This window comes from Piliocolobus tephrosceles, chromosome 19 (assembly GCF_002776525.5).
Source record: "Piliocolobus tephrosceles isolate RC106 chromosome 19, ASM277652v3, whole genome shotgun sequence".
Classification (NCBI taxonomy): domain Eukaryota; kingdom Metazoa; phylum Chordata; class Mammalia; order Primates; family Cercopithecidae; genus Piliocolobus; species Piliocolobus tephrosceles.
In genome coordinates this window covers 22035189-22056909 of record NC_045452.1, presented here as the reverse complement: position 1 = coordinate 22056909, position 21721 = coordinate 22035189, and the positions used below count along the sequence as shown (strand labels likewise).

Genomic DNA, 21721 nt, shown 5'->3' with positions numbered 1-21721 from the left:
GAACTCCTGGGCTCAAGCAATCCTCCTATCTCTGCCTCTCGAGTAGCTGGGATTACAGGCCTGTGTCACGGTGCCTGGCCCCTAACATCTTTTTAACAAGGCTAAATTTATATGTCCAACCTCCTCTATTACATAGTCTATGCAATTGGGCTTTTTAATCCTAAACTTCATCCCTGTTAAATCTGAATGATTACATCAATTCCTCAAACTCTTTCAGTTCTACTCTAAAATCCAACGAAGGAGGGTATTAGCTTCTACCTTAAGTGCTTTCTATTATTTGATACCTGGGTAGCAAGCCAGCTCTAGCCTATGTCTTCACATAACCTCCACTTGAAATCTCTATCCTATTCCTCTGCAGAATTCTCACAATTTTTTTTTTTTAATGGTGGAGAATACAGGAAGAATATATAATGAATGCACTACTACTCTGAAATACAGAAAAATCTCACTTCAGTCCTCTATACAACCAGGGTCTTGGCACCAACGGTCTTTTCTTTGTGCTTCTAGCAACTGTTGGGGAAAGATGGATAGATTCAGAGTGAAGGGAAGATTGCCTGAGAAAGACACCATCTTTGGGAAGAGGAACATGTCCCCCAGACATGTTAGCTGAGGTAAGAGAAGAAGAAGGAGACTTAGAGTACCAAGGTGGGCTACTGGGAATAAAGATGAAGATGTGGCTGTAAACCTAGACCCAACACTAGAAAGGTCAGGCCCTCCCTCTGTTTACATTCTTAACATACCCCAGGGACAACTGGTATTTTTACTTGCTATATAACAATTAAATCCCTTAGGAGACTGAAATGGCCTCTCATCTCCCTTTAGGATTATTTTATGTTATCTTTTGACTGGAGGGGTGGGAGGTAGGGAGAGCAGGTTGACTGTGAAACTGTATCCCATGACACAGTAGGTATGAGAAAGCGCCCAATTGGAAAAAAATTTTTTAGGTGGTGAGTAAAAAGAAAAGCTTGATTTTTAAGACTGGTAGAGGAAAGAAGAATGTGTTTGAGAACAGGTCTGGTATCCCTCCCAATTTTTTTTCTATAAGAAAAGATGCCTAACAGATTTTCTGTTTCCTAGCACCACTTATCATACAGAACAGCTCAGTTCTGTAGCACAACCAACCCTTGGCTTTGCAAGCATCAGTCTTGTGGCCAGCCTAGGAACCCAACCACCACATTCCAGCAACCAGAGTCTAGACTGTCCAGGAAAAAAAATGCCAATTTTCTCATCTGTTGTCCCATTAAATCATCAAAAAGCCCTACAAATATAAATACTTAAGTGCCCAAATCCTTTTCTAGAAAGTATGTTGGTTTAGAAAGCATGGACACGGTACCAGCATGAATAACACTATTTCTATGGTAAAGTATCATTTATATCTCAAGCAAGTAATTTACAAAGATCCTTCCAAAGTAAGGCCTACTTCTGGGCTGAAACTGAGGAAATGTACAAGGGCAGATACTATTCTCTGTAACCAATTAATTATAACTAATAATCATGGTTTCTTTTACACTTCACTACAAACTCCCAGACTACATTCTCCTTTGAAATGTCTTTGGGTTAGAAATTTATTATAGTAACGCCTAGTTATATGAGAATTTATTTTCCATAACTAAGTTTCCTAAGAAATTAGCACTGTCTTATTACTCTTTCATCATTGTGTGATAGGCTTTGGTCTGGTAGTCCAACAAAACAAAACAAAACAATGAAGAAACCAATCATTACAGGGCCTCCCATCAAGCCTTGACCTCTCCATCACCCTTGTCCTTCTCCAAGTCATCACAGTCACATCTAATTCCCTTCATCTAAGGCCGTGATTCTCAACTAGGGACATGTACTGGGGTCACCTGCAGAGCTTTTCAAAATACATCTGCTAGGGCCATGGCCTGGGACTGTGTATTTTGATGATTTTATGCAAATGATTCTTATGCATACCTAATTGAGAAACACATATTTAAGTGGGCAAGGAGAGGAGCTATCTCAAAGAATTAACTCTCTCATTCTGAAGGGGAAATGAAAGAAAGTGTGAATATCACCAGACAAAACTACATGATCAAAATTAACAGGAGAGCAAGAAGCCAAAACAACACAGACTACTAGGTTGAGAATGACCCAAGGGGCACCTGCTCCCGTTTATAACATTTTTTAACAGAGTTAAGCTACTCAAAATATATTATCTTTTAAAAAAGTATATTCCAAGTTTTAGCTTAGAAGGCAGAGTAAACATCCTAGGTGCAATATTCCATTATCAGACTCAATGCATGCTATCGGTCAAGGTGGTTGACAAACCGTTGTAATTCGCATCTGTAAATTAAAAGCTGGTGTTTGTTTTTTGCTATTATTCTAAAAAAAAGTTTTGAAAAGGTTCAATTCAAAATCATGACCCACATACTTTTTTTTTTTTTTTTTTTTTGAGATAGAGTCTTGCTTTGTTGCCCAGGCTGGAGTGCAGTGGCATTATCTCGGCTCACTGCAACCTCTGCCTCCTGGGTTCAAGTGATTCTCATGCCTCAGCGTCCCAAGGAGCTGCGATTACAGGCATGAGCCACCATGTCTGGCTAATTTTTTGCTTTTAGTAGAGATGGGGTCTCAGCCATGTTGGCCAGGTTGGTCTCAAACTCCTGACCTCAGGTGATCCAGACTCTCAAAGTGCTGGGATTACAGGCGTGAGCCACTGTGCCCAGCCATGACCAATATATTTTTTAAAACAAGGTATTTACTCTTTCGACTCCTAAAAAATTTAAGGCCAACTAGAAACACTAATACAAGTATTTTCAATTTATCATTACTGCTCTTCAGTGACTGCAAACAACCCACCTTAATTACTCTACGCCCACTCTCTTTTCAGTGGATTGGAGGCTGAGTCAGCAACAGTGTAAAAGCTAAACACAAAAGGTTCTAAATAATTTAAAGAGAAAAAAAAACTTACCTTTGGTTTTTTGTTCCGTGACCTGCAAAATAAACAGATAAAAGTAAATGAGATTTGCTTTTTAATTCAGTACTATATTTTCAGACTACTTTAGTCTGATAACTCAAGTAATCCAAGCTGTCAGGCACACAGGCATAGCTGAAATCCAGAAACAGGAAATCCAGAAACAGGAGCTGGGAGTCAGTTCAGACATCCTTCCAAAGACTATGGCCATATGTCCGGCTATAATTTACATGACCACCCTTAGGAAGAATAGTAAAACTAAAAAGCATTCCACTCATTATAGGATGAGGTCCCTGTACTGAGAATGCTACTTGCATTTTGATTGCTATGACTAGAGAAAAATCACATGAATGTGGCCCAGAAACTAAATTAGCCATAGACACAAAAAGATTCCCCTATGAGTATAGACACAAACACTTGATCTCAAATCTAAAAAGCAAAACTTCAGGGACTTGTCGTCACAGGCACCAGACATCATGGTCGGAAAGCAGGATTCAAAACCAAACCTTGTCACTTTCTGGCTATGAGATCCCCAGTTTTCTATTATCTGTTGAATGGAGATAATAATAGTATATCCCTGCAAAGGACTGCTGTAAGGATTAAATCAGATATGCTATGCAGTGCTCAATAAATGTTTGCTGTTATTATCAACATTTATATAAAACAGCATGAAGTACAGCACTAAGACTGAAATATGTAAATTTTGGACAAATCAAGGGTGCTTTGTTTAAAAAAAGTATTTCTTTATATAGTAACTAATATGTCTACAGAAATGATTAACCTCTAGAAGGCTGGACAGGCTGAACACAGTAATGGACTTCAGAGAGTTTGGAACCGATGATTAGGAGCCTTGTAGAAAACTGCTTCTGATATTTTTAAGAGGGGAAAATAAAGGCGGGCATCTAATTTATAACAATAAAACAAAAGGTGATACACAAGCAAAACATCCAAAAGGAACTATGCCATCACTGCAATAGTGGTTACATTAAATTATTGAGATCACGGGTGATTCTGACTAATTTTCCCAACTGTTAATCTTTTAAAGCATTTTTATTTGGTTATCTGACTTTTGTAATAAAAATATTCATATAGCAAAGAAGAAGTTTGATGATTTGTGGCTGGTAATCATACTGGATTATGGCCATGGGGGTTCACGGAAACACAATCATCTCTGGAAGGAAGGTCCTGTAGCTGACCAGCCCACCTTGTGATGGATCCCAGCACATCATCAGACTCTAAATAGGAGTTAAAGGATCCACCTGTAAAACATCCTGGTGTGTTTCCTACATTCCTGTGTTAAATGACAAGCTAATTCTATTACAGTGAATTTGTGGAACCCAGTGTCTTAAAAATGAATGTTTCCCAGTACTGTTACAGAGCTCAATTATGCTGAAAATACTCTTGTATAATTTTTCTATATCTCCACTTATCCAAGAATGAACGATGTGCAGCCACTTACCAATTCCCAAAGGCAATTTAGGTTTTATACCATTGTAACTATTTCTTAGAATGCCATTTTGAAGAGCAGTCATATACAGGAAGTCAGTGCCTTCCCATTGTAAGCAACAAACCCAAATAATGTCAAATATGTCTTATCATGTGGGTTCTGTTAAGAGCTGTCCCCCAGACGGCAAAAAGCTGGACAATCAAAGCATGTGTTCTGCCAACACTAAACAATTAGCAGCATCAGCCTAAATGAATGTGAATGGAATCCTTCTTTGACACCTCTCTCATGAATGGATATCTAACAGTTTACTCAGTGATTGCTCCAGGAAGAGCCAACTGCTACAACCAATGAACACTGGAAAAGGCTCATGCTTAATTTCTGTGTGGAAGTAACTTCGTTTTAGCTTTTTTTTTTTTTTGAGACGGAGTCTCGCTCTGCTGCCCAGGCTGGAGTGCAGTGGCTGGATCTTAGCTCACTGCAAGCTCCGCCTCCCGAGTTCACGCCATTCTCCTGCCTCAGCCTCCCGAGTAGCTGGGACTACAGGCGCCCGCCATGTCGCCCGGCTAGTTTTTTGTATTTTTAGTAGAGACGGGGTTTCACCATGTTAGCCAGGATGGTCTCGATCTCCTGACCTCGGGATCTGCCCATCTCGGCCTCCCAAAGTGCTGGGATTACAGGCTTGAGCCACCGCGCCTGGCCCGTTTTAGCTTTAAGTAAGTGTCAATTCTTCAAGAAAATTATGTTCCCACCTTCATTCTTGACCATTCACTTATTAAACAATTTCTGGGTGATTATTCTGCACCAGGCACTGCCCTAGTTACTGGCAATACAAATACGAACAAAACCAAGAAACTTACAGTCAGTCAAACAGTGAAGATGGACACAAAGAGGTGGTCATAAAGCACTGGGGAAAGCAGCATGAAAGATGTGGAAGCCCTTAGAAGAGGCACCACAAATGTTTGCAGACTGAATGAATGAACCACTGACCACATGATAGACCTCTGGCACGTTCTCCACGATTCTTTGCATCATAGCACATTTTATGGCTCCTAGCTGAGGCGTTGTCTCTACAATAAGGTTGGAAGCCACGAAGATAATCACATGGTAAGCTTTGTGTTCTCCTTAAAACTGCTAAATCAGAATTTAATTCTGAAATTATGCAATGGTTCAGTATAATAAAACAAGATCAAAGGCCACGCATCAGCCTGCGTCAGCCTAGATTCTGTGTCAAGCTGATCTGGAACATTTTTGAGCAAAAACGATAGAATTTTTACTGTTCATAAAATCAATCACTTAGAAATTTTATTCACGGTGATTTTCCCCTTTGCCATCACTTCTTAATCAGCTCTTAATGCAGATGAAAGCACACAGGAGCGATTACCCAGCTACATAAACTACATTCTCTGCATAAATAATCTCATTCACTCTCAACTACATTCACACCATCTTTATTTTAAAGCATTTTTCTTTGTGGAATCCAATGAAAGTTTACAGAGGCATATTTTATTAATCATTTTAGATATTGATATTTGTAGTTTAAGAAAACACTGTTATGTATGTTAAAAATGAAGAAGGAATATATACTCTCTAAATCACTCTGTTTGGCATCCTCTTGTTAACAGCCTTTGCTCAAGTTCCTTGGTACCCAGTCTATTAACCACTCATTTCCAGAGACTGCAAAATCCGATTTTTGTAACAACTTAGTAGACGAAACGTGTGAGTGTCCTAAGGAAAGAAAATGTTCACTGAGATTTAATCTCACATCACTCCAGTTGGAGGTGGAGGGCACAATGTGTGCGAGGCACAGGGAAAAGAGCCCAGAAACCACAGGGGCAATGCTACAAACACCGCACGGCTGGTGGAGCTGCATACTGCAACCTCAGTGACAGGGCATGTGGCCATGGACCCAAAGGGAAGTACAAAAACGTCTCTGGGCTGTTATCTGACTTCTATTACTATTATTATTATTATTTTGGACACGAGATTTCACTCTGTCACCCAGGCTGGGGTGCAGTGGTGCAATCTCTACGCATCGCAACCTCCGCCTCCTGGGCTCAAGTGATCCTTCTACCTCAGCTTCCAAAGTAGCTGGGACCACAGGTGTGCACCACCATACTCGGCTAACTTTTTTCTTTTTTTTTTTGGTAGAGACGGGGTTTTCATGTTGGCAAGGCTGGTCTCGAACTCCTGGACTCAAGTGATCCGCCTGCCTTGGCCTCCCAAAGTGTTGGGATTACAGGCATGAACCACCACACCAGGCAATCTGGCTTCTTTATTCAGACTTTTCACTCCAGAATTTTAGGCAATTCTAACAAACTCAGGTGAGAAGCAACACATTAGAAGTAGGTACCCTGACAGCATGAAGATGTGATGGAGAATATACCACTATTAATAGAAACAAACACAATTAAAAGCAGACAAAATCTTCAAGAGCACAGCGGTCTATTATAGCACCAAATAATAATGAATGTTCCTCTTAATTAAGTCATGAAGAAAAGATAAAATTACATTTCATATATTTAACATGGCAGGGACACATGCAATCCAGTTCAGAAACTATTTTCAGAATTTTTCTTATGCTGATACTCACACATTATTATTTCAATAATTCAAAAAATTGAGTTATGAGAAATGCCATATCCAATAATGCTGGAAAAACGTGCAGTGTTATACTGGCTTGTGTTTGATTGGCTTGACTCTGTTCTAAACCTAGAGTTTCCTCTGAACCTTGTCACAGTTTCTTTCTCCCTAAACTTAGCTTCGATAACTAGCACCATCACAGGGACCCCTGAACCTGTCCCACAGTAGGTCCTGCTTCGCAAATGCTTTACATAGCGTAACAATACCTGACAGAAAATCACCTTGCCTCCAAAAAAGGCACCAAAGTAACCCCTGCTGAGCCACAGCCCAAGTTAAGAGATGCAAAAAGAATGGTAAGGTGGGGAAACAGGTAAGATCAGACAACGGACAGGGTAGAGAGGCATGCTGTGAAGCAAACAGGGAGGGCAGGCATTCTAACCACGCTGCCTTAGACAACTCTGCTGGACAAACCGCTCACCTGAGACCTGAGAGGTGACAGCTGTCAGCCCTTTGTCTTTTTTCTTTTAGCATCTCTTGTTTTCTCTAACCAATTCCTCAAAGCCACACAATGCCATATCCTCCAAAGCACTACGTGGGCTCACTAGATTCTTTCCGAGAGGGATTTCTACTTGCAACTCTCCAAAGGTAGACTCATCTAGACACGGCACCATGGGGGGACCAAAAGAACACCGGGGCAACCTCCAGCCAGTTTTTAAAAGTTATTCTATAGGCTTAAGAAAATGTAGATTAAATTAATGTACAAATAAGGAAATACAACAAGAATTGAGAGTTTGAAAGCTCTCTTGCCTTTCTAATATTGTTTACTGTTGTTTTCAAAAAATCAGCCATAGCATTATTTCACACCTACTTTATGGTAACAAATGCAGACCTTGAACTTTCTCCCACTTCCAAATATGAAATTTTTTTTTTTTTTTTTGAGACGGAGTCTCGCGCTGTCGCCCAGGCTGGAGTGCAGTGGCCGGATCTCAGCTCACTGCAAGCTCCGCCTCCCGGGTTCCCCCCATTCTCCTGCCTCAGCCTCCCGAGTAGCTGGGACTACAGGCGCCACCACCACACCCGGCTAGTTTTTTGTATTTTTAATAGAGACGGGGTTTCACTATGTTAGCCAGGATGGTCTCGATCTCCTGACCTCGTGATCCGCCCGTCTCGGCCTCCCAAAGTGCTGGGATTACAGGCTTGAGCCACCGCGCCCGGCCTGAAAACTTTTAAGTAAACTAATGTCTCAAGTACCGTTACTGAGATATCAGGTATTCAGGCCAGGTGCAGTGGCTCACACCTGTAATCCCACCACTTTGGGGGTCCGAGGCAGGTGGATTATGAGGACAGGAGTTCGAAATCAGCCTGGCCAACATGGTGAAACCCTGTCTCTACTAAAAATACAAAAATTAGCTGGACGTGGTGGCAGGCGCCTGTAATCCCAGCTACTCAGAAGGCTGAGACAGGAGAATCGCTTAAACCCAGGAGGCAGAGGTTGCAGTGAGCCAAGATGGTGCCACTGCACTCCAGCCTGAGCGACAGAGCGAGACTCTATCTCAGAGAAAAAGAAAAAACGGTATCGGGGATTCAAGCCAAGACAGTTTCTTCTTCTGGATGCCGGATGCCTAGTGGATATAAAAACAGACTTAACTGATTAAACTCACCTTCTGAGTGGCTTCTTTTTTCTTTTTATCCTCTTTCTTCCTTTTCTTGTCTTCCATTAACTGTTCTTCCCTTTCTTGCTCCTTCTCTCTGTTAAAGTAACATCATAGCAGAAGGTTATACATCTATATTCACAACCCATTTCTGTAGCAAATTAAATGCTTGTAAATGGTGTGCAAGACGACATTTCACCTCTGTGACTGAGTAGAACACAGTATTTCATTTAAATCAAAAGGATGCATAAAACTCACATTTAATTATTCCCACATCTTGGTTTGTCATCCCTTTTGCAAAACATGACATTAAGTTTGGTTTCAAAGAAGCCTATTAAGGTGAGCTTTTATAATATCTTACCTAAAAGAATACACACACAAACACACACACGATTAATACAGTTCCACTCAGCAAAGGACCTGATTTGAATATGACAATATCCAGATGGCTTCTGGGCAGTATTCCTCACAGATAATGCAGAATATATTAACTCAATTATGGCACATATGTATTTATCATAAATTAGATGTTTTTCCATGACATCTTCAGAGTGGTGAACATAAAGCTCTATGCTCTGTATTCCAAATTTTTTTCTATATTTATTATTAATACTATATGTTTTATATATGTTCTACTTGTGTTTTCTAAGGCAGGTACTGAGTGGCCTATAAATCAATGTATTCCAGGCCAGGCGTGGTGGTTAACGCCTGTAATCCCAGCACTCTGGGAGGCCAAGGTGGGCAGATCACTTGAGGTCAGGAGTCTGAGACCAGCCTGGTCAACATAGTGAAATCCCATCTCTACTAAAAATACAAAAACTAGCCGGACGTGGTGGCAGGCACCTGTAGTTCCAGCTACTGGGGAGGCTGAGGCAGGAGAATCACTGGAACCCGGGAGGTAGAGGTTGCAGTGAGCTGAGATAGTGCGACTGCACTCCAGCCCAGTCAAAAGGGCCAGACTCTGCCTCAATAAATAAATAAATAAATAAATAAATAAATAAATAATAAATAAATAAATAAATAAATAAATAAATAAATGTATTCCCTATTGGGTGAATTCACTACTACATCTTCCTGTACACATGCATTAAGACAATCAGGTTTTGCTCCACTGAATTAGAATAAAAATGATATATAATCATAAGCATTCTAGTTGGAGAAATGTGCTGAATCTGAAGAATTATTAAGAGACTGTAATTTACAGCACACATTTGAAAAGTAACATTTATTGGAATGCTGTCAACTTTCACTCTATGTATCAAATGGGAAAAAACATACATTCAACCAACCGCAGTAACTTCAAAGCTCACAGTGGGAAACCCCAGACTCTATGCTTATGGAATTCCATTGCTGTAAGGAGACTTTAAGATCTAGTTCCCAGGTCCTCAGAACACCCAACAGATAACAAATCCATGGTTTCACAGAGATCACCTAGAATAAAGCCGAATTACAAGTGAGTCAAATTAAAGGTTAAGGGAGTCACAGGTTTGCAAACACGGCAAAATCATAAAGATGGTTCCTGAAGGACTCAACTTTGGGCAGCGGAGATCTAGTTTAACATACTGAAACTACACAAAAGGAACCATGGACGAAAACTGAGGTGGGCTCTCGTGAATACATAATAATGTTTTATTTATAGAAAAAAAAGCTTAAAAATTATTTTACCTACATGTTGTCACTGACTTTGTCTGCATTCAAATATTAGCCTTTCTCCTTCTGCACCTCTGGGTATAAAGATATAAAAGCCTAACATGCAAAATCCACCCAACCAAGGAGGAGATTTTACTGAAATTTCCTTAGGTCTCATGCTGGATTTCTTTGGAGTCAGATTGTGTGCCTCTGTCTAGGTGTGAAACGCGTGGAGAAAATCCACCTGCAGCAGCAGTGCCCTCCTTTAAGAAAATGGATTTACAAACACTGGTAAGATGGACGTTGACCATCTCAGGCAGGCTGGCCATGGGTCCTGTTATATTTGGCCCTAAGAGCCTTTTGCTTCCTCTGGCTGTAAGTGGAAGGAGTGGATGGGGTTCCTCACGCCCAAGTTGCTATAACTTGGCTTCTACATTTTACAGTGAAACCAACTATAGAAAAGGAGCAACCACAGCCTGAATATTTCCTGTTTAAAGATTTGGTGTTTACAAAAAAAAAAAAAAAAAAAAAAAGTATTACGTTGTCATTTTTTTCTAAATCTAAAATTATTCTAAAATTAAAAGTTTATTTTAAAAAATGCAATGTTGGCTGGGTGCAGTGACTCACGCCTGTAATCCCAGCACTTTGGGAGGCCAAGGTGGGTGGATCACCTGAGGTCAGGAGTTCCAGACCGGCCTGGGGGACACGGTGAAATCCCATCTCTACTAAAAACGCAAAAATTAGCTGGGTGTGGTGGTGGGCACCTGTAATCCCAGCTACTCGGGAGGCTGAGAAAGGAGAATCGCTTGAACCTGGGAGGCAGAGGTTGCAGTGAACCAAGATCATATCATTGTACTCCAGCCTGGGCAACAAGAGCAAAATAAATAAATGAATCAATAATAATAAATAAATAAATAAAACAAACGTAAAAAAAGGGGGTAAGTTTTAATCAAACATGTTCTTCAAAAACAAACTAACCTTTTCAAATATTGTCCCTATAAACAGGCAATTCAGGGAAATAGACTGAAATTCATGCACAACAGAAGTGAATTCATTTCTAAAACAGATATATTTCAAAGCTTTCCAGGTGACTGGCTATACTTTCACCCTGTTTTTTGTTTTGTTTTAACCACGCATCTTGGTAGGATTTAGTCTTCTCTTTAAATTTCACTTCCTTAGGAAGAATCTACTTTGCCAAACCTGGCTTAAAAACCTGCCATTTACTTAAAAATAAATCAAATAGTGTGGGTCTCACCTTTTTTCTAATTCCGTCCTGTTCTCTATCTAGGTTGCACATTAGCACCATTTGGTGAGCTTTAAAAAAAATCCTGGCTGGGCGCAGTGGCTCACGTGTGTATTCCCAGCACTATGGGAGGCTGAGACAGGTGGATCACGACGTCAGGAGATCCAGACCATCCTGGCTAACATGGTGAAATCCCGTCTCTACTAAAAATACAAAAAATTAGCTGGGCGTGGTGGCACACACCTGTAGTCCCAGCTACTCAGGAGGCTGAGGCAGGAGAATTGCTTGAACCCGGAGGCAGAGGTTGCAGTGAGCCAAGATTACATCACTGCACTCCAGCCTGGGCAACAGAGCGAGACTCCATCTCAAAAACAAACAAACAAAAACCCTATTCCGAGTCAGAGCCCAAGCAGAGAGCAATGGGTGTCTATGCAGAGAAGGCATCTATGGGGGCGGTGATGGAGATGGGTTACATACAGGAGACTGATGCACTGTTTAAGTATAGTAAGAATAATAGGGCCAGGCATGGTGGCTCACACTTGTAATCTCAGCACTTTGGGAGGCCAAGGCAGGTGGATCACCTGAGGTCAGGAGTTCAAGACCAGTCTGACCAACATGCAGAAACCCCATCTCTACTAAAAATACAAAATTAGCTGGGTGTGGTGGTGCATGCCTGTAATCCCAGCTACTCAGGAGGCTGAGGCAGGAGAATCGCTTGAACCCAGGAGGTGGAGGTTGCAGTGAGCCGAAGTCGTGCCACTACACTGCAGCCTGGGCAACAAAAGAGAAATTCCGTCTCAAGGAAAAAAAAAGAATAATGACAGCCATGTTTCTCACTGTTGAGAAAATAAGTTACACAAACGGAAGAAAAGGGAGAAAACTCAAATGAACTCTGTGGGCTTGGATCTAAATTAGTTACTGACATGAACTCATGGTTTCCAATATATATAGACATAATAAATATTAGCTGTAACTTTGTGTACATGTGAGATATGTGAATATAGATTCCTTCACACACACACACACACACACACACACACACACACAAACACACACGTGCTTATTCCCTTAGCTCTGTCACTCTGAGGGCTAGAGAACAAGCAACATCCAAATAACAATGAACACACTTAGCACCCACTTTTGCAGCTTCCATTCTTCACTAAATAAACCAGAGTTCTCTGGGAAAAATAGCTAATTCTGGGATAGGATAAGGAAAGTACAAGATGAACCTGGAATGTACGTTTGCCAAGAAGCAAAAGAGTGCTCAAAGAATGATGGGATCCATCAAATGACCACAGAAGACAGTTTGAAGTGCTCCTACAAGCTAAATCGGGAACAACATCAGCATCAAAATAAGTAATTATAGTAAGAGACTATAAGCCATTGTATAAAATAGGAAAACACAAGTTCATACAGAGAGAAATAAGCAAACGAATACATTGAAATGAGGAATGGAATAGTCACATAGTTTCAAAGCACCTCCCCATAAAATACTTGTGATAAAGGGTTGAGAAGAGTAATTAAGTCAAGGAGAAGCCTGTCAAGATACCACCTTAATCAAGTAATCCATATGAACATCATCAGCTACGAGACAAATTCAAACTGGGAGTTACACGACAGGATGCTGTAAGAACAACACAGCATTGATTCTGTGATACTCCTTTTAAAAGTGTTTTTAACCCGAATACCATCAAAGGAACTGTCAGACAACTCCACATTCAGAGGCATTCTACAAAATATACTGGCCTGCAATCTTCAAAAGTTTTAAGGTTATGACAGTCAAGGAAAGACGGAGGAACTGTTCCAAATGAAAGGAGACTGAAAAGATGTAACAACCAAATGTAATGTGTGGCAAATGTCACACCCTGAATGGAGATCAAGAGTAAGTGGTGGTAACGTATCAGTGTATTAATTTTTTTCCTATGATGGCTACATTGTGGTTCTACACCAGAACGTTCTTTTTGTTAGAAATATACTATATTGCCGGGCGCGGTGGCTCAAGCCTGTAATCCCAGCACTTTGGGAGGCCGAGACGGGCGGATCACGAGGTCAGGAGATCGAGACCATCCTGGCTAACATAGTGAAACCCCGTCTCTACTAAAAAATACAAAAAACTAGCCGGGCGAGGTGGCAGGCGCCTATAGTCCCAGCTACTTGGGAGGCTGAGGCAGGAGAATGGCGTGAACCCGGGAGGCGGAGCTTGCAGTGAGCTGAGATCTGGCCACTGCACTCCAGCCCGGGTGACAGAGCAGGACTCCATCTCAAAAAAAAAAAAAAAAAAAAGGAATATACTATATTGTATTGCCCAGGTGACAGGGCACTGGATCTGCAGTTAATTCTCAAATGACTCAGGGGGAAAAAGGCTTTTTAAAATCATACAGATTCAAACTCTGTAAGTTCCAGATTGTTTCCAAAAACAAAAGAAAATACAAACAACCAACATAAAATTATTGCTCAGGCAGTACCCCAGGTCAATTACATAGAAATCTCCAGGGATTTTGAGAAGTCCCTCCAAGTGGTTCTAACATGCAGCTAGGGTTGAGAAATTGCTCTAAATTCTTGTTTAAACCTATACTTGTAAACATTATTACCTGATTTACGCCTCAAAAATGAAACCTCCCATCACCTGAGCCCAGAAAGCTGAGGCTGCAGTGAGTCATAATCGTGCCACTGCACTCCAGTGTGGGCAACAGAGTGAGACCCTGTCTCCAAACAAACAACAAAAAAACGCCTCCCATACAGCAACGAATGCAAATGCCAAGTGACTAGGTGGGTCCTACTTGATCATCAATTGCTTCTAAGTATGAAGGGCAAGAGAAATCGTTCATATTTTCTCTCATCTCTAAATATACAGCCAGATATAAAGCTCATCACTTTCAAATTATGTAATTCATTCAATAAATTCAGTTAAGTATTTACTGAGTCTCTACTACAGCTTCCCAGGCAATACTACGGGCACCTCCAATTCCCTAACTTTGTGCCAAGAACAGTTTATAGGTGCACCCAGCTTCCAAGTACATATGGAACACAAAGCCCCTCAAACTCCTTACAGCCCAGCCTGGAGCAGCTGCTAGCCCAATCCAACCTCATCTATTTACCCCAGTGTGCTGTACAAATCTTTTCTCTGTGTGTCTTGACCTGAAAAGGTAAGGAAGCATTGTCTAGGGGAGTTGAGGGTTTTAATATTGCCACTGCAGGGGACGAACGTGTGGGAGGTACTGTGCAGGCAGGCAAAAGATAAAGCAAGTGCAAACACCATAATCTAGAATAAATTCTGCATGGTAAAAAGCCAAACTACTCTTGAAAACCTCTCAGGTTAAGAGAGAATATAACAGTGTTTTCTTCTTAATTTTTTACAATAATAGTAGAGAAAAGTAGAAGTGACTTGTAGCTGAACAGAAAATGCCCAATATTCGGCCAGGCACAGTGGCTCATGCCTGTAATCCCAGCACTTTCAGAGGCTGAGGCGGGCAGATCATGAGGTCAGGAATTTGAGACCAGCCTAGCCAACATGGTGAAACCCCATCTCTACTAAAAATACGAAAAAATTAGCTGGACATCGTGGCAGGTACCTGTAATCCCAGCTACTCAGGAGGCTGAGGTAGGAGAGTCGCTTGAACCTGGGAGGCAGAGGTTGCAGTGAGCCAAGATCGCACCACTGCACTCCAGCCTGGGCGACAAAGCAAGACTCAGTCTCAAAAAAAAAAAAAAAAGAAAGAAAAAGAAAAAAAGAAAACACCCAATATTCACTTAAGCTGAGGTATAGCAAAACCGTCCTGCATACAAGTTCAGAACACCAAAAAGCAATGATGCTGACATTCCTAAGAACAGGCTGCATCCCAGAACTCAATCCTCCAGTGGTCCGAGACCATGCAAAGGGAAGGCTAAGAGTTTGGAGCATCTGTAATTGGCATTCAAAGCCATTCACAGTACAGTTCTAGCTTTTACATTTTCCTCATCCATTCTGCATGCCTGACAAAAACCATCCTCTTTAATGTCCATCACACTTTACCCTAGTGCCAAGTCCTAGCTCAATATCCACTTGCTTTAACAGCACCATCCCCAGTAACCCCAACTCTAGAGAAACTCGCCTTCTTCTTAGACCCCATAACTATTGCCCTGCCTCGTTTGGCCCTTAAGGTCTCAAGGCAGATGACACCGGTCATTGGCAGCATCAGAGCACCTGAAATGACTTCCTGCGGCATGGCTGCTTTTATCAGGGGTGATAACAGGCACAGACTGACTTGGCTCTCTTCTACTAGGATGCCCAGGAACTGACTCATTCTTTTAACAAACATTTATTGAGCGTCTCATATGAGCCAGGCACTTTTCTTTTCTGTCACCCCGGCTGCAGTGCGATGGCACGATCTCAGCTCACTGCAACTCCCACCTCCCAGGTTCAAGCGATTCTCATGCCTCAGCCTCCTGAGTAGCTAGGATTACAGGCGCCCGCCACCACGCCCGGCTAATTTTTGTATTTTTAGTAGAGATGGGGGTCTCGCTATGTTGGCTGGCCTGGTCTTGAACTCTTGACCTCAAGTGATCCACCTGCCTCGGCCTCCCAAAGTGCTGGAATTATAGGCGTGAGCCAATGCGCCTGGCCAAGCCAGGCACTTTTTCTAAGCACTGGAGATCTGGCAGAAACAAAACCGAGCTTTGGCTCTCATGCGACTTAGATCCTAGTGGGGGAGACAGGCAACAAATGAACAAGATACACAACAAGATGCATGCATAAAATACACAGCTCAGGCGACGACAGTGCTCAGGAGAGGACAGTTCACCTGACAGAGAAGGAGAGAGGTGGGGAGAGGAACACCTTCCACATAATATTTAGAAAAGGCCTCTGATACAGTTGCATGAGAATGGAGACTCATTGAGGTGAGGGATGGGGCCATGTGGGTATCTGGGGGAGAATATTCCAGAGAGAGGGAATGGCAAATGTCAATGAGTGAGACTGGTGCATCTGAGGAATGGCAGCCAGAATGCAGTACAGGGAGTAAGGGAGGAGGTGGCAGGGACGAGACCAGAAGCAGGATGCAGGGGTTGGGGGAGGGGGGATCTCCTTACAGAGAATGCATTTTCTAAATTAACCAGCACACATTTTCTGGTAATTGAATAAGGAATCAAATTGGGACTGAACACAAGCACCTGAACGCAAAACTTCCAAAATCTCTTCTTCTCCTCAGCTTCAGTCAGGAGGCCTACCTCTCCCCTCAGCTGTCAACCTTGCCCTCGGCGGGCTGGCCTGCTCCACCAGAGCACCCACCACTACAGACAATGGCGAGCCAAGTGTGTGCGGCCAGCGTGTGGCCAGCCGAGCATGTGTGTGTTTGCCACAGATGAAGCCTCTGAACACAAGGGAAGGGGAATGAACCTTTCTCTTCTCCCTGCCCTATGTCCGTGGCACAAACACCCAAAACACAGTAGGGCCTCCAAGTAAATGCTACCAAAATGCATAATTAAAGAGCGAGCAAAACTTTCTAGCTCCCGGCGGACATGCACTTAAAGAACAGCCTCAAAACAACGAACTAAATCATCTAATAAACATATGATGAGTGACTATGATATGCAAGGCATTAGTCTGTGATGCACTGAGGATATAAGACTATGCAAAAGAAGGATGGTCCCTGCCCTCAGGGAGCTGACATTCTAGATAGGAGACATAAAAAACATACACACGCCGGGCGCGGTGGCTCAAGCCTGTAATCCCAGCACTTTGGGAGGCCAAGACGGGCGGATCACAAGGTCAGGAGATCGAGATCATCCTGGCTAACATGGTGAAACCCCGTCTCTACTAAAAAAATACAAAAAACTAACCAGGTGAGGTGGCGGCGCCTGTAGTCCCAGCTACTCAGGAGGCTGAGGCAGAATGGCATAAACCCGGGAGGCGGAGCTTGCAGTGAGCTGAGATCCGGCCACTGCACTCCAGCCTGGGTGACAGAGCAAGACTCCATTTCAAAAAAACAAAAACAAAAACAAAAAAAAACACACACACACAACGCCAGGCAATGCCATGAAGACAAAAAAGCTGTAAAGGGGCCAGAGTGTCTAAGAGGGAAGAGATGGGAAGAGGAGGCTGCCTTCCAGGAGGCATCTGCAGCGGGCATCTATGAGGCAGGGACATCCAGAACCCCCCATGAAGAAAGCCATCTGGGAGATGAGTGACCAGGTCAAGAGAAGAGAAGTCCCAGGGCCCGAGATGGGAAAGTGCTGGGTGTGAGTTTGGGAGCAGGGAGATGGCTACCCTCACTTCTGCCCTCTCAGCAGCAAGCCTCCCCAGACACACACCCACACCTTCTCTGGTTTTCTGGGCTTACTTGGTAGTCACCCTCATCTGCACCAGAAGAACTGGGCATTGTGGCTGAAAGGTTGCCTTCCACCACATCAGTTCCCTCAGTATCTCAGTGCTCACTTTATGCCAGGCACCAGACTGACGCCAAGAAATCAGCAACAAACAAGACACAGTGCTGCCTGCCTTTCTGGGGCTCTACATTCCACTTTTTAAATAGTCCTACCTCACCTCACAACCCAGACAGCACCTTCAGGGCAGGAAACTGTGCTCTCCTTGCTGTTCCCTGTCTCTACACACTTTAGAATACTCTGAAGAGAGCCTGCAGTGCCTTTGCTGTTTTGAAAGTACCAGAATCTTGGATGTGTGAATTCAAGCTTGTGATGATCCAGGTAAGAGATCAACTTTTGTTTTTGTGACAGAGTCTCATGCCATCTCCCGAGTGCAGTGGCGCGATCTCGGCTCACTGCAACCTCTGCCTCCCAGGTTCAAGTGATTCTCCTGCCTCAGCCTCCTGAGACACCGGGATTACAGGCATGCGCCACTACGCCCAGCTAATTTTTGTATTTTTAGTAGAGATGGGGTTACACCAGGTTGGTCAGGCTGGTCTCGAACTCCTGACCTCAGATAATCCACCCGCCTCGACCTCCCAAAATGTTGGGATTATAGGTATGAGCCAACACGCCAGCCAAGAGATCAACTTCTTTCCACAAACTGGAGTCACGACCAATGGTTCCTGTATGCATGTCTCTGAGCCTACAGTGCCTCAAACATGCAGGAGAGGCAGGGCTGACAATTTCACACTTGAACATATAAATCTCCACCTGTACGCTGATGGGAGTGAAAGGATGGTAAGAACCTTCATTCAGAAGAACAGCCAGGATTCATCTTGACAGGAAATGGTTGCACATTCCCAGGAGCATCATCCTTTCCATTAAGGTCTGGATGACTGGCTGTGACAGCATCAAAACCTACCCCTGACATGCTGTGATCAGAAGGGTGGCGGCACCTTTGGTCCTAGTCCCAACTCCACAAAACTGAGCAGACAGACCCGAACAGGAACAGAGCCACCCAACATGGGAACTACGCCACAAGTAAACGAATACTGTAAAAGATTAAAAAGAACTCCACAATAAAAAGGAACAAACCATTAATAATACACCAACTTGGATGAATCTACATGGAATTATGCCAAATGAGAAAAGCCACTCCCAAAAGTGTCAAACTGTAGATTCCACTTAGATAACATTTCTGAGATGACAAGTGGTTGGGTGCCAGAGGACACAAAGGGGGGTAGGGTGAGGCAGGAGTGGTTAATCAAAAGGGTGACACTAGTGACCCTTATGGTGACAGAACTCTCCTGTATTTGACAGTGGTGGTGGGTACATGAACCTACATGTGATAAAATTGAATAGAACTAAACACATAGGCAATTAAATACAAGTAAAACTGGGGAAATCAAACTTTGGCAGATTATATCAGAATCTGGGTTGGGACATTGTATTACAGTTCTGCAAGAAGCTACCACTGGTGGAATGGCATACAGAATCTCTGCCTTGCTTCTGGCATGTGAACCTATAGTTATCTCAAAAATTTCGATTAAAAAAAAAGAGCTTCAAACATTGACTCATCTTTTGGTCTCCTGTTTGAAATTTTGTCAAGGACTCCTACTTTAAACCATTTTCTTTATGAAAGTCACATAAGAGTCAAAAGGAATTTGAGAAACCATTTAGTCCCCACATTACAGAAACAGATTTCCAAAAATATTCTAGAATCTACACTTCGTCCTAACATGCTCAAATTGTTAGTTTAATCGATCAAGTATTCCTTAACTACAGCAGATATTTAAAGGGTATTTAAAATGCTCCTCTTACACATAATTCACAAGACAATTCTTTTCCCAGGAATTTTAGTGGCGTACTAGTCACTGAGCTATGATTTCACTTTGTGGTGGTATCTTCATCAGCTCAGTCAACATCAATTCCAAGCCCCACTGGCCTATTTCCAAGACTCCTTCACAATTAGAGATGGGGAAGTGATTTATGCTGTGCCAGTAAGGTGCATGCATGACTTTACTGGAGGACACCCAGGGAGCATTATAGGGATGACGTGGTCCTGGAGCCTACCCCGTAACGGCAATTTCCTGAATGTGCAGGAAAAGAAAAAAAGCTCCCATGGGACCCCCAGTTCCATGGTGTGGTGCTGGGCGCATCACCTGACCCTCAGCCTCTCAAGTACCATTTAATAAACCCACATACCAGTGAGAATGAATTCTAGCATCTACACACTAAGGACTCTGCCCAACACAGATTTAAACAGGGGTTTTCAAAATGCACCTAAGACATGTGACTTGTATGAACATTATTTCCTTAGAAAACAAAAGGTAATCTTGGCAACTTATAAAGCAGTAAGAAGATAACTAGCCACAAAACCATTACCAATCATAACTAATTAAGGATTAATGACACCACGTGCATATTTGGGGTAAGAAAAATTAACAAAGGAAGTGGAATGAAAAGAGTTAAGCGAAGTGCTCAAAGTATCCACTTAAAATGTTTTTAATTAACAATGCACACACACAAAAAGCATGTTGGAACATATCCATTCAGGCAGAGGAAATTACATAGTAGGGTACTCCAAATATCTATATTGGATTTATTCTTAACATTTTTTTCGTTTGCTGGATCTGAGGGAATTTAATGGGATGCTAATGTAATTTGCACATATTAAATTCGCAGACAAGGCCAAAAAGCACTAGGTCATAAAAATCATTCTAAGTGGCTTATAAGAAGAAAACAACATTAAAACTAGAAAGATTAAGGTAAAAGGATTTTTTATTAATTTTAAGGGATAAAGAAATTTCTCCTGCCTTCAGTTTTATTATGTGACATGTGATAGGTAACACTTTTATATGTTGGTAACAAAATGTAACACAGTTCCTTCTACATAGTGTTACCTTCCTTTCTGAGGCTGTGTAAAGCAATGCTTCTCAAACTTTAATGGGAATCTTGTTAAATGTAGATTCTTATTTAGAAGGTTGTGGGACAGGGCCCGCAATTTTCCATTTCTAATAAGCTGCTGGTCCCTAGATCTTTGAGCAGCACACAAGTATGCACTTGGTTGTTTCTTTTCAAGAAAATATAGAATTGTAGTCATTTCTTAGTTAAAATCTCAATATCAAGCATATGCCTCATTATTTTTATCTGTTTCAATGCGAAATTACAGTATAACCTTAGTGAAGTTTTTTTGTTTGTTTGTTTGTTTTGAGACAGGGTCTTGCTCTATCCCACAGGAGTGCAATGGTGTGATCATGGTTCGCTGCAGCCTCAAACTCCTGGGCTTGAGTGATCCTCCTGCCTCAGCCTCCCAACTGGCTGGGACTACAGACATGCTCCACCATGTGCAGCTAATTTTTAAATTTTTTGTAGAGATGGGGTCTTGCTATGTTGCCCAGGCTAGTCTTGAATGTCTGGACTCAAGCAATACTCCTGCACTGGCCTCTCAAAGTGTTGGGATTACAGGTGTGAGCACCACACTCGGCCTGGGAAGGTATTTTAGATTAAACAACTCGTGTAGCGCAGACTTCAGGAAACTCTACTGAAATGATGACATTAGGAATAGCTAGGATCAATCTGTGCATGTGCAGGCAAGGACAACTGCCAGCTGGATGACAGCAAATGAAAGGCACCAGACATCCAAGGGTGGCATCAACTGTAGGGTGAATGCAGACTTCAGAGATCTAAAGTGAGTAAAAGAATGTGAGGCTCAGAATCCATGAAATACGGCAACAGACTTTTGCAGACATAGCCTCTGACTCCAAGCTTTTCATGAATTTCCCAGTTTACATATTTAAAGGCACATGCAAGGAATTGGTTTGTCTGGAATTACTCCAAACAAAGACAATATTTATTTATTTATTTATTTATTTATTTATTTATTTATTTATTTATTT

The 21721-nt window shown here is 42.2% G+C and overlaps 1 protein-coding gene across 11 annotated transcripts in view; it reads right to left on the bottom strand.

Moving 5' to 3' along the window:
- The window catches only part of TNRC6B (trinucleotide repeat containing adaptor 6B), a 289062-nt gene that overhangs the window by 79971 nt on the left and 187370 nt on the right, over positions 1–21721 (bottom strand). For 8 of the 11 annotated variants that reach the window (XM_026448465.1, XM_026448460.1, XM_026448456.1 and 5 more), the window contains 2 exons: positions 8618–8705; positions 2927–2948 (listed from right to left, as the gene is read on the bottom strand). In XM_026448465.1, coding sequence (XP_026304250.1) covers positions 2927–2948; positions 8618–8705 — 110 coding nt within the window. Of the gene's footprint in view, positions 1–2926; positions 2949–8617; positions 8706–8866; positions 8949–9886; positions 10040–21721 lie in introns of those variants that run through there. The other 3 variants (XM_026448462.1, XM_023221926.3, XM_023221927.2) reach the window with 2 other exon arrangements.